The sequence below is a fragment of the Ictalurus furcatus genome, chromosome 20 (genome assembly GCF_023375685.1).
Source record: "Ictalurus furcatus strain D&B chromosome 20, Billie_1.0, whole genome shotgun sequence".
In the NCBI taxonomy this organism is placed as follows: Eukaryota; Metazoa; Chordata; class Actinopteri; order Siluriformes; family Ictaluridae; genus Ictalurus; species Ictalurus furcatus.
Genome location: NC_071274.1, coordinates 22,021,260 through 22,034,127, shown reverse-complemented (window position 1 = coordinate 22,034,127; position 12,868 = coordinate 22,021,260). Strand labels below are relative to the sequence as shown.

General features: G+C 40.9%; 1 protein-coding gene across 2 annotated transcripts; it reads left to right on the top strand.

Moving 5' to 3' along the window:
• Nucleotides 1-3,538: 3,538 nt before the first annotated feature.
• Nucleotides 3,539-12,868, top strand: gfi1aa (growth factor independent 1A transcription repressor a). Of its 2 annotated transcripts, none has more exons than XM_053652168.1 (7): nt 3,539-3,766; nt 6,849-6,983; nt 7,866-8,060; nt 8,942-9,333; nt 9,419-9,556; nt 10,444-10,609; nt 12,407-12,868. In XM_053652168.1, the coding sequence occupies exons 2-7, from the start codon at nt 6,872-6,874 to the stop codon at nt 12,583-12,585; spliced, it is 1,182 nt and encodes a 393-aa protein (XP_053508143.1). In that variant the 5' UTR covers nt 3,539-3,766; nt 6,849-6,871; the 3' UTR covers nt 12,586-12,868. The 2 variants fall into 2 exon arrangements, with proteins under 2 accessions (XP_053508143.1, XP_053508144.1); XM_053652169.1 differs by lacking the exon at nt 3,539-3,766 and adding an exon at nt 4,137-4,195.

Below are 12,868 nucleotides of genomic sequence, written 5' to 3'. Positions count from 1 at the left end.
TCTCTCTCTCTCTCTCTCACACATACACACACACACGCACACACACACATACACCCACACAGGTCTTACTGATGCTTTACTAAAGCGCTGTTTAATGTGTGCGGCTTACGCACAACCTGTGTGGTGTTAAACTGTGCGCTGAACGTTTTCACGCTGCGTTTTTATTTAGATCGTACCAAGCTCCAAGCTGAGCTGCAGAAATAACTCTCGCTGCACCTTTCTCACGGTGTCAGTCCATCTGTCAGAGTCGAGCGCACCGAAAACCTCAAGGTCTTATCACAGCGTCTCTGTGCTGCTATTTCAATCACGTATACTCTAAAGCGGTGAAGAGTCACCATCAACCCCTTTGTGTGTGTGTGTGTGTGTGTGTGGGAGAGAGAGAGAGAGAGAGAGAGAGAGAGAGAGAGAGAGCTGGTTTATGAGCTCAGAGTGAGGCCCTGACCTCTCGCTGCAGTGATAGCGTCTGTTCACTGAGAGCTTTGGTTTCCTGTTCTGACTGATGTGAGGGCGTTTGATCGTCACATTTACATTCTCTGCACTGCGCATCTTAGATACCGCGCACACTGTACAGCTCGCGCACATTACACCGGACATTAACGCAGAGATTAAATGAAGGATGAGGTTTCATTCAAACTTTTTTTTTTTTTTTTTTTTTTGCAACTGATGAGAAATGCTAATCAGCGTCAGTCAGGATGGGTTATGAAAAGAAAAGAATAACAAACCATATCCAGCGTGCATGGGTATTTTTCTTTTTTTTTTAATTAAAGAAAAGACTCAAACAACACACAACAGACTTTGACAACAGTCAAAGATTTTTATACATTTTTAAACATTTTTCTGCCTTTTTTTTTTTCCCGTTAAGAATTTTGCGATACGATTCGGCGAGTTTTTTTGTGCTTTTTTTGTTGCGGAAAACGACTCGACTCGGCGAAATCGCGATCGCGCGTAACAGTCCTGCGCGCTCTTTCGCAGCGATGCTTGCTGGTAAACACCAGTTGTTTCAGCCGTACCCGTGTTCGACGGACGTGAATCGAAGACGGCTTCGTCCGAACGCGCGTCGTGATGACGTCACGTGACGCGCCCCGGCAGAAAATCGACGCTAATTTTGAAAAATCGCGAGCTCCTCCGAACGTTGCGGAGTTTGCGCTCGCAAAATCGCGCAATCCGGGAGAGACTTTTTGCGTAACGGGCAAATTTGACGTTTGATAAAGAAATAATGCGTCTTGAGAGCTTTTGATGCGCTTTATGTTAGAAATGAACTTTTACTTTTTTCTAATTCTGGCTGAACAGCGTACTCTGTACGAAAATAATCAATCATCCCTTACTGTCCTCTATTTATTTCTTTTTTGCTTCCTCTTACACCACAGGAATTTGCCTATGATTACAATTTTTCATTTACAGCTACATTTAATGTTGTGGAACACTCGCAAAACAAATTAGTTCCCGTTCTCACTTGCGTAACAGCAGCTATAAACGGTCGTTCCCAACCGCAGGTTGCCGTATTGCAGAGAAGATTTCGGGAAAACTTTGTCCCAGGTTTACCTCTGACACTGGAGACTCCTTCCGTAAAGGTTAAATAAACGTCTCCTTAATATAAGAAAGATCAGAAATTCCCTAGTGTTCCCTGAGTTGTAGGTGTCGTACCGTACGTGGAACCATTTCTGACGTGCTTGTAGAGATGTAGAGACCGTTTCTTTAAAAAAGCGACACCGTCTTGCAGTGCTCTGTGTAGAACTGTTCAGGGTTCCTGTATGGGTGCTGGATGCAACCTTGTTTTATTCAAACCATTCACTGACGCTCTCAAACAGACAAACCGGTAGTTTTGTTTTCTAAAGGTGTTCTACGGTGATTCTTTTAGAAAGGAAACCCTGTGTTGTGGGGCTCTAAGACGGACGGGTTCCGTCACGGTGCTGGATGGAACCTTTGTTTGTGTGAGACAATAGCGAGAGACGCAGGGCAAAACTTAAACAAAACGGCTCTACGTCATCTGGCGTGTTTGTTTGTTCGTTTGTTTTTTCGCCTATAGATTGAAATTTGTTTCCTGGCGCGCGGAAGCGGTGACCCCGGTCTCCTCGGCGTCCGTCCACATCCTCACGTAATGACACCTCAGAGTGGACGGCGCTAACTACGTAGCTCGCTTGGCGTCTCATAGCGTGTGGTGTTCATAGAGATTGTGGAATCGGTCTTTTTTCTTGTAGTTTCTCCTAATAAACCTAGACGAATCGACCGTTTGTGTCCGAGTGTCTTGCCGTCGTTCGTTTAAATCCTGCTTTCAGATGCAGAAACCTCGCCGCTGATACCAGTTTGTCTTGTAGCCGTCTTGAGCTAGCACCACAACAGCCCAAATACTCCCCAGCTAGTCCAGAACACAGCGTCCAGAGTCTCAGAACCACAATTACCAACACTGCCACTACTGCATGCTGTTCCAGGAAAATAATCAACGACCGGCTGCCAATGCAAAGGACAAACCCACAAACTATCTAGTGGACTATAGGTGGAACCTTTCTTTTATATAATGCCTGTATTACAGAATACACGGCAAAGGCAAAACCTGCAAAGGTTCTAGCTCTCCAAACATGTCCTACTGTATGTACATTATAGGAGCGTGGATTATTTTCCAAATGCTACACTCTTTTAAAGAGTGTTGTGTATAGAACCATTATGGAACCTTCATCTTAGTACAGATTACCCAGTGTTCTTTCTGGAACCATTAGTGTCTAAAGAGTATACACTCCAAAAGGGAAGTGCTATTTTTATCATTAATAAAATTATTCATTTTATCATTAATGTTTCCCATAGGGTGCCAGAAGAAACCTTATTTTATATGGAACCTTTTATCGGCTTTCGCAATAGGGACAAACCAGAAGACAAGAACCATTTAGACCACTAGATGGAACCTATAATGGCACAAAGCTTCTAAAGAGTGTTCTATGTGGAACATTTTCTAAAGAAGGGCTTGTAGAGATGTTATGTTGGGCACTAGATGGAACCCTGTATATTTTTTTTTCTTCTCCCAAGATATGAATGTTCTATGTGGAACCATTTCTTTTAAAATAATAATAATAATAATAATAATAATAATAATAATAATAATAATAATAAAAGCTTCTTTTCCTGTGCTCCATGCAGAACCATTAAGGGTTCCCTTAGGATGCCTTCATTTATACAGAACCTTCACCGGCTCTCCCAAAATGAGACAAACCCTCATGGTGCTAGATGGAACCTTGTTTCCTGAAAGTGTACAGATATTAAAAATAATCCCTGAGGCCCCAGACTGTAGGCTGCAGAACCCAAGAACTCATTTCCGGTGCGTCTTTTATTTATCTATTTATCTATTTATCTATTTATTTATTTATTTTTAATCCTGCTAGAATAATTGCATGTAATCCTACGAGGGGCCAAATATGAAATAAATAAATAAATAAACAAATAAATAAAAATCTTCCTGTGCAGAACCTTTTTTAAAAAAAAAAAAAAAAAATCTTGATGTGATTCAGGATGATTATAGCGCGAGGCGTCTCCATATAATCATATACATCTATAACGGGACAGCGCGTGCAGTTTATAGCATCCAGATCCTCACCCACCGGTCCACGCGTGACTGTGTGTGTGCGCGCGTGTGTGTGTGTGTGTGTGTGTGTGTACCTGCAGATCTGCAGCTTTGGGCCTTTTAAACCTCCTCCAGGAAGTTCAGCCGCGGTATTTAAAGCGCGCGCAGCAGCAGCAACACGTACAGACCAGGACACCGCGCGCGCAGAGGCAACAGGTGGGAGCGTACACACACACACACACACACATTTACACACACACTTACACACTTTTAGTGTTTTAGACACATTTTCTACATACGCTCCAGATGTTCCTAAGTTCCTAAATACTTACTTATCAACATCTGTCGCGCGTGCATGTAAACATGTGGACGAATCTTGGCTTTTATTTTATTGATTTATTGATTAATTGCTCGACTTGGATTTGTCATGATGCAGGACGATGTAAAGGTTATGAATTACCTAAAATAAGGATAATGATCGGTGTTAAGAGCAGGTGATATTCATCTATACAGCAAAATGCAATAAGAGTAGAATTAAGAATTAAGAATTAGGAATTAAAAGTGTAGAATCAACTCCTAAAAGTGTAGAATGAAATCTTTCAGCGTTGAATTATCTCCTAATCTGTTGCATTTTGCAGAGTTTTGGTAATGAATGAGCAGAAACACTAAGACGTCATTAACAGTGCAGGTTTTAATTCCACTGTTTAGTTGCAGTTAACTATGAGTTCTTTATTTATAATCTATAGGTTTTACCATTTCTAAACATTATATATATATAAAATGAAGAAGAATCCAGGAAGTAACTGTGCTTCAGTGCACATAGCTAGTAGATGGTTATGATGTTGGATATAGAAGCAGTTAAGCACAGAACACAGTTATTTTTTTTTAGAGGAACGTTGAATTTTTACGGCATCCAGTTGAAGATCGAGTCTTCATCTGTCCAGTTTGTTTGCGATCCCGCGTCCACCGTAGCCTCAGATCACTGTTCAGACCGACAGGAGCAGAACCCGATGTGGTCTTCTGCTGTTGGAGCTCGTCCACATCAGGGTTCGAGGTGCTCTGAGATGCTTTCCAGCACAGCACGTTTGTAAAGAGCGGTCGGACATGTCCGGCCGTTCTGCTTCGAGTGCTCTCGTCACAGAACTGGACGTTTTTTTGTTTTTCGCAGCGTTCTGGGTGAAAGAAAGTTGTGCGGGAACACCAGAGGAGATGTTTGATGAACTTTAACTGAAAGGCTTGACCTGAATCGGCGTGATTTCGTGCTGCTACGTGATTGGCTGATTGCACGAACGATCAAGCGTACAGGTGTTCCTATTGACGTGGATTAAATTCCCTTATAGAAAACTTCCACGTGTGAATTTTGTGCTACGTTTCAGACATTTTTCACACATGTAGGAATTTTTTTCTTCTTCACACAATTCCTTTCAACATCTTCACGTGTTTATTTGTCACGATACAATATATATATATATATATATTTTAACATTCACAGGATTTTGTTTCACAATCATTTTTTCCACGTTCATTTTAGCATGGGTTTTTATTTTCACACCAATCCTTTCCACACATTGTCTCCCCCCTACTTTCATTTTCACTTTTTATTTTATCGACACGTCAAACGTGTGTTTCTAAAAACAATTTCACATGATTCATTTACATTCACGTTAAATTTGTCACCCCTAGAGCATGTCCCTGCTTAAAAAAAAACCCCCCAAACCAATGGCAACCCTCACAGAACTGTAATGCTTTTAATGGTTATAATAAGCATTGTATTGGTTTGAATGGAAACTGTAATGGTCCCTGTGGGTGTCTACTGGTAATTTGTTGTCTTCTATTGGTGGCATGTTACGTCTAGTGGATACCCTGGTAATTGGTAATGGTAATGTTTTTAACGGTTAGCTGATGGTTTGTAATGGTTTTTGTAGTGGAAACCATTAGAACGTCTGTGATAGTGTCTGTTGTTTCTTTCCGCAGGGGTGTTGTTTTTTTATGCATCCCCCCCCCCCTTCCCCCTACACGCAATTCATTAATTTTCACAAGTGGTGTGTGTGTGTGTGTGTGTGCGTACAATTTCCCCCATTCCAGCTGCTACACCAAACTTTTTTCTCACATTTATTGAAATCCTTTCTATCTTCCTGTTAGACCTTGAGCTCGGGGGGGAAACGAGCAATGATTTTATGGAGGCCAATTTGCCCAAACACACCATGTGAGGCGGACGATAAAGTGCCGTCTGTTTATTCTGAACGAGATATTAATAAAAACTTTAAATGGTAGAGGTGTGTGTGTGTGTGTGTGTGTGTGGCGTGATATGTGCAGGTCTGTAAATAATACATGACAAAGACACAATGTGACGTAGCTGATGTATATTTCAAAAATCTGGGTCTGTACGAGGCTCTTAGACGTTTTTGCAGCCAGGAACTGCTTTAAGTGTAAAAAAATTTTTAAAAAATCGGATTTTTTAATTAAGTTTGATTTGCTGTCAATTTAATTTATTACGTGTATTATGTGTGCGATTTTATATTTCACATTTAATTTATTTTCAGTTTGATCAATACATGTCATCGTTTGAACGTTTGTGTATGCAAGGCTTTAAAACTGATTACAACTTGAAAGGACATTCTTGCTGACACAGCACATTTCAACGTCAGTTCATCACATTAAGATTTAATTTAAAAAAAAAAAAGGAAGAAGAAAAAAAGTAGCATTTGGTTGTTTCAGCCAATCAGGTTTTGGAAGGTTTACGCCAGATTTATACAGGTCTCCGTCAGGTTTATGTATGTTGTCAGCTTTATGTTGATTTACATCAGGTTTATGAAGGCTTATGTAGGTTGATGTCAGCTTCGTGCGGTTTTACGTCAGATTTGTGTACGTTTGTCGGGTTTACGTACGTCTCATGAAAGTTTTCCTTATGAACGCTAGCCTTCAATTAAGTATTAACTATTAATGATAGCATTATACCCAGAGTGTAATGGAGTACCTGCGTCCTCGTTGGCAGTCTGTTGTGCGTCTGCATCATTGATATGCAGGTGATAAAGTTTCACCTGAACCCCGTCAGAGATGGAGAGTTTTCAGACAGGTTATGATACTGAGAACATTTCAGCTCCGATTTTACGGTTTTAACTGCGTATGAAATATCTGTAGACTGTTCTTTAACTCTAACTGTTATCATTTATAATAATAATAATAAGAAGAAGAAGTAGAAGAATAACAACAACAACAAAGGTGCTTGGACCCCACGGGTCACTGCGGCTATATTTCTAAGTCTTTTGTTTTTTGTTTTTTTTTAAAATCTCCCTAGACCCTCAACCCCCAAGAGCGAACATGCCGAGGTCATTTTTAGTGAAGAGCAAACGTGCTCACAGCTACCACCAACCTCGCAGCCTGGAGGACGACTACATCCGACTTGACGCTCTACTGACACACACTTACTCGGGTATGTTCTGTAAAAATGATTCGGCGACACAGTTTCACTCTTTACACCACAATCAGGCAAGGGGTTAGGGTTAGGGGGCACTAAAATGTGCAGGACAGGATGTTCTCCATCCAGGACCAGAGTTGGGAACCCGTGCTTTAACCACAGGTGGAAAAAGTACATAGAAATATGGAGCCAAAAACAGTGACTACTTGAGTGAAAGTGAAAAATATTTAAACATAAGTAAAAAGTTAACATTTTTAAAAGATGAAAAGAACTGACCACGAGTTCTTCCTGCACAATAATGCAGGACTAGCTAGTTAGATTTTATGCTAACTCGACCCTAGACAAGCCTAGAATTGGACTTGCTGGTTAGCTAATACTTAAAAACCCTGTTTGGAAGAATGCTAAATCACATTCTCAACAAAAACAAAACGTAACTAGCTAGCTAAATCAACAAGCTAATTTGCAAAACTTATCTAGCTAGCTAGCTAAGTTAGCAAGCTAATTTACAAAACGTAGCTAGCTAGCTAAATCAACAAGCTAATTTGCAAAACTTATCTAGCTAGCTAGCTAAGTTAGCAAGCAAATTTACAAAACGTAGCTAGCTAGCTAAATCAACAAGCTAATTTGCAAAACTTATCTAGCTAGCTAGCTAAGTTAGCAAGCTAATTTACAAAACGTAGCTAGCTAGCTAAATCAACAAGCTAATTTGCAAAACTTATCTAGCTAGCTAGATAAATTAACAAGCTAATTTACAAAATCATCTAGCTAATCTGCTAACTTAGCAGATTTGATGGCAAATTTGAAGACATCTTAAGATTCATCTTCAATCTTACAATCTCATGGGGTTTTTTTTTTAGATTTTTTCAGCGCATACTTTGAAGTTCTTGTCTTGTGCAGAGATCCAGGCCGAGTCCGACTGCTGTGAGGACGTGAATAAAAGTGCAGGTCGATGCTCACCCGAAGGCAGCGCGGTGTGTACGGCCGAACATAAAGCTCAACACTCTCCGCTCAGCTGTGAGGGAAGTGTGTGTGATCCGCCGGCGGAGTACGAGGACTCCGTGTGGAGACCCAGATCGCCGTCTTCTTCTCCAGGTTCACAAACTCGAATCCTACACGACGAGATCCACTCTAAACCGCCTCAGTGTAAACCTTCATCTAATTCAAGTTAACACTTAAAGGCTTGGCTTATTATCGTCCAGTTGTTTAAATCTGCGAGCTCATAGTGATTACGAAGAGATCGAATTCAGCGGGACATCTGGGTCCAACTTTGGACTCGCTGTATACGTGCAGGAAGATGGCATGTATGTAAGGAATTAAACACTTTGTGTCATGATGTTTTAGGAAAATAATCAGTGATATTGTGGTGTGATGAAGTGGAGATAGCCTACTGTTACACCCTGAACAGCACAAAGTGCTTTATTCCTCTTATACCACAGCAAAATTGTCGATTTCTTTTTTTTTTTTTTTGCCATTCGTAATTTATTAAAGAACTTTTTATCCGTTTATAGTTGCATTTAATGTACTTTAATACGTTATAGCAGCCATAAACAGTCATTCCCTCACCAGCTTCTCTTGAATGATAGCGAGAAAACATGACACAAAAAGTGTCAATCCCTCTGTCCCGAAGTCTTTAGGTTCCAGCTTTACATCTGACGGTTACCAAGCGCTGACGCTGGAGACTCCTTCCTTCCATAAATATTCGATAAACGTCTCCAAAGTTCATCGTATCAACGAGTTTTTCAATCCGTTTAGCGGCGCGTCCGCCGCACACCGACTCCGAGTCATTCGTTAATTTATTCACTATCGATGTAGATATTAACTCTGTAAGTAAATTAAATGCAACACGTGTTAATTTATCGCTTTAGGTGTTCATTCAGTTCAGCCACGTTGTTCGTTGATCTGTAAATATCCAGCCAGAACCAAATACATTATTAATACAGTATTAACAAAATAATCATTTGTCGTCCGAACAGATGTGGACGAATATCCCTTATCGTCACCGGATGATATCCAACCTTTCGACTTGACCTTCCGGCCCTGCGCCTGGACTCACGCCCGCTCGGAGCTCAGACGCCTCGTTAGGCCATTTCAGCTGAGTCACGTGGCACGCGAGACGCCATCCATCGGCGTTTACGGCTCCACAGACAGGCTCGCCAAGGCCTTTTTCTCCAACCAGTCCCCGTTCAGAGGGTTCTCTCAGGAAGAGTACAGCTCGCTGGCTACAGATCTGCTGAAGAGCCGCACACGAGGATACTACGCCGATTTCAAGGCCGTCCCCGAGAACGCCGAGATCAAATCGCATTCTGATGTCCTGTGCACGCGACTGCAGATTAACGGCTCTTACAAGTGCGTCAAGTGCACCAAGGTACGGCGTCTTTCAAAGCAGCAATCACGTTGTCCGTGTTTTTGGTTTCAGCACCGGATCTGATTTTGTTTTAAATCCGATCCAGGTGTTTTCTACGCCTCATGGCTTAGAGGTCCACGCCCGACGCTCACACAGCGGCACGAGGCCTTTCGCATGCGAGCTGTGCGGGAAAACGTTCGGTCACGCCGTCAGTCTGGAACAGCACAAAGTCGTCCACTCGCAAGTATGGAAAATATATACTATATAATATACAATGTTACTGGATATGTACAGTATATTATTGGACAGTTTGTCCATTCTGTAGCCAGATTGGACAGGTCAAAGTGGAGCCTACAGATCACGTTAAAGCCGATATGACACTAGACTTTTTCTTTACAGAAACGTTGCTGTCTGGATGACAGTGCTAGCACAAAGTCCTAGCTAGTACAGGCTAACTAGGTTTGTTTAAATACATTTAGTCGCAGTACGGAGAGGAGGAAGAAGCTTGACTGAAATTTCGCTCTGGAGATTAGATCTTGCGTGACTAGACAGCGTGTACAGTACGCGGACGTTAACTTGACGCCGGATGCCAACGACCGTCCCGAAACGAACCGATTTATCCTCTCCAGTTACGATGCAGCGTTACAGTATCGGAGTTGAAATATCCGAGATTGTACGCATCATTAAGCTGCGTATGTGCGATGTATTCGCTCATTGATGAGACAAACGTTTTCACCAACACTCTGTCCACCATGTTGGATTTTCTCGCGTGTCCCTCCCAGCTGCAATCTGATTGGTCGGGAAGTTTGACGTTACGTTGTGCTTTTCTGTAAAAACCCAAGAAGCAAACAAAACGTCTGCACTAAAATATTCCTTCAATCAAACCTCCTCTAATTATGATGGCGTCTGGAGGCGGGGCTTGTTTTGCTTAATGTAGCAAATCAACTAGAGTGAATTTTAATCAATTAAATTATAAATAATTTTTTTTTTCCGCTCACTGTGAATCACATCTTCAAAGTAGTGGGTTCATAAACCGTACATTTCAGCAGGTTAATGATCTAACCAAGTCCACGGAGTGCTAAGATCATCTAAAAGCATGCACTAACCTGGATTATCTGTGTTTATCGACAGGAGAGGATTTTCAGCTGCAAAATCTGCGGGAAAAGCTTCAAGAGGTCGTCCACTCTGTCCACTCACCTGCTGATCCACTCGGACACGCGGCCGTACCCCTGCCAGTACTGCGGCAAGAGATTCCACCAGAAATCCGACATGAAGAAACACACGTTCATCCACACGGGTAACGCTCACGCCGATGAATTCCTCATACGAGTGCGCTTCATGGGGAAAAAGTGTCACCGCTGATTATTTTCCTATGACAGCACATCCCTAAAGTGTTTTATTCCTCTTATACCACAGCACTTTGCCAACACTAACGATTATTTACTATTCAATACCATATGTTATTAATTAAATGATGATGCATCACACTTTTTATCCATTTATAGTTACATTTAATGTTACTGTAAATACTTCCGGAGAGAGGCGTTTATGCTTCTTTGTGGAAGAAAAAAAAATGTAAAAAGGGAACTGCGATTTTATTTCTCACAACTGCAACTTTATATCTCGCAATTCGGACTTTATTTCCCGCAATCGCAAGTTTAAATCTCACAATTCTGATATTTTTTTTTTTTGCACAACTTTGACTTAATTTCTCACAGTTACGAGTTTACGTCTCGCAATTCCGAATTTTTATTTCTCACAATTACGAATTTTTAATTCTCGCAATTACGAGTTTACGTCTCGCAATTCCGAATTTTTAATTCTTGCGATTACGAGTTTACGTCTCGCAATTCCGAATTTTTATTTCTCGCAATTACGAGTTTACGTCTCGCGATTCCGAATTTTCATTTCTCGCAATTACGAGTTCACGTCTCGCGATTCCGAATTTTCATTTCTTGCAATTACGAGTTCACGTCTCGTGATTCCGAATTTTTATTTCTCACAATTACGAGTTCACGTCTCGCGATTCCGAATGTTTATTTCTCACAATTACGAGTTCATGTCTCGCGATTCCGAATTTTTATTTCTCGCAATTACGAGTTCACGTCTCGCGATTCCGAATTTTCATTTCTTGCAATTACGAGTTCACGTCTCGTAATTCCGAATTTTTATTTCTCACAATTACGAGTTTACGTCTCGCGATTCCGAATGTTTATTTCTCACAATTACGAGTTCATGTCTCGCGATTCCGAATTTTTATTTCTCGCAATTACGAGTTCACGTCTCGCGATTCCGAATTTTTATTTCTCGCAATTACGAGTTCACGTCTCGCGATTCCGAATTTTTTCTCTCTCTCGCAATTTAGACGGCCTTTCAGTAAGCTACAAATATACAGTAAGAACCAGACGCTAACGCACGCTCGTTACCTGAAGTCACATTTCAAGTACCGCGTCAAGTGGAAGTCTAAATTACCAGAAAAAAAAAGTTAGAATTGTGGGGGAAAAAGTCACCATTGAGCGCTACGAACTCACAATTGTGAGGAAAAAAAATATCAGAATTGTGAGACGTTAACTCGAAATTGCGAGAAATTCAGAAAAAGTCCAAATCGAGAGATAGAAAGTCGCAGTTTTGAGAAATAAAAGTCGGGCTTCCGTACTTCTTGGTAACGTGACAATCTAAGTTTTTGGGGTTTTTTTACAGAGAAAAAAAAGAAAAACGTTATTAACTAGTTTTCAGGAATGTTTAACAACATTAAATGTAGCTATAAATGGATAAAAAGGTCGGATGCGTCGTTTTTTTAACGCGTAAAAATTTTCTTTAAATCCTTGGCATATTGCTGTAGTGTAAGAGGAATAAAACACTTCGGGACATGGCCGTTATAGGAAAATAATCAACTTCAGGGCCGTAACAGTGACTCTTCATCTTCAACGCTTCGTCACACCACCCTGGCGTTGATTATTTTCCTATAAGAGCACGACACGGAGTGTTTTATTCCATAAAACGTAACGATATAGTGACCCGATTTGTGTATTGGTGTATTAGGATTTCAACGCTGACGTGTCCCATGTTTAATCTGTATCGATGGTGTTTTCAGGAGAAAAGCCGCACAAATGCCAAGTGTGTGGGAAAGCGTTCAGTCAGAGCTCCAACCTCATCACACACAGCCGGAAACACACCGGCTTCAAACCGTTCGGCTGCGACTCGTGCGGCAAAGGCTTCCAGCGCAAAGTGGACTTGAGGAGACACCGAGAAACGCAGCACGGCCTGAAATAAGAGACGCTTCCATTTCGAAACTCGAATATAATTTATATTCTTTACATAAAAAAAAAAAACACTACGAAGAGCATTAGTTAAGCTGTTGATACTAAACATGTTTTCTTTATTGACTTTTATTATTATTATTATTATTATTATTATTATTATTAACGAAACTTTATGCGACTTTAAAGTTATTTATAAGATCTTGTGTTTGAATGTTTACTTTTAGGTCCTTGTGGACATTTTTTAAGTTTGTGGATAAATAAAAGTTCTTCCTGAAATCTTGCGCCTTTATTTA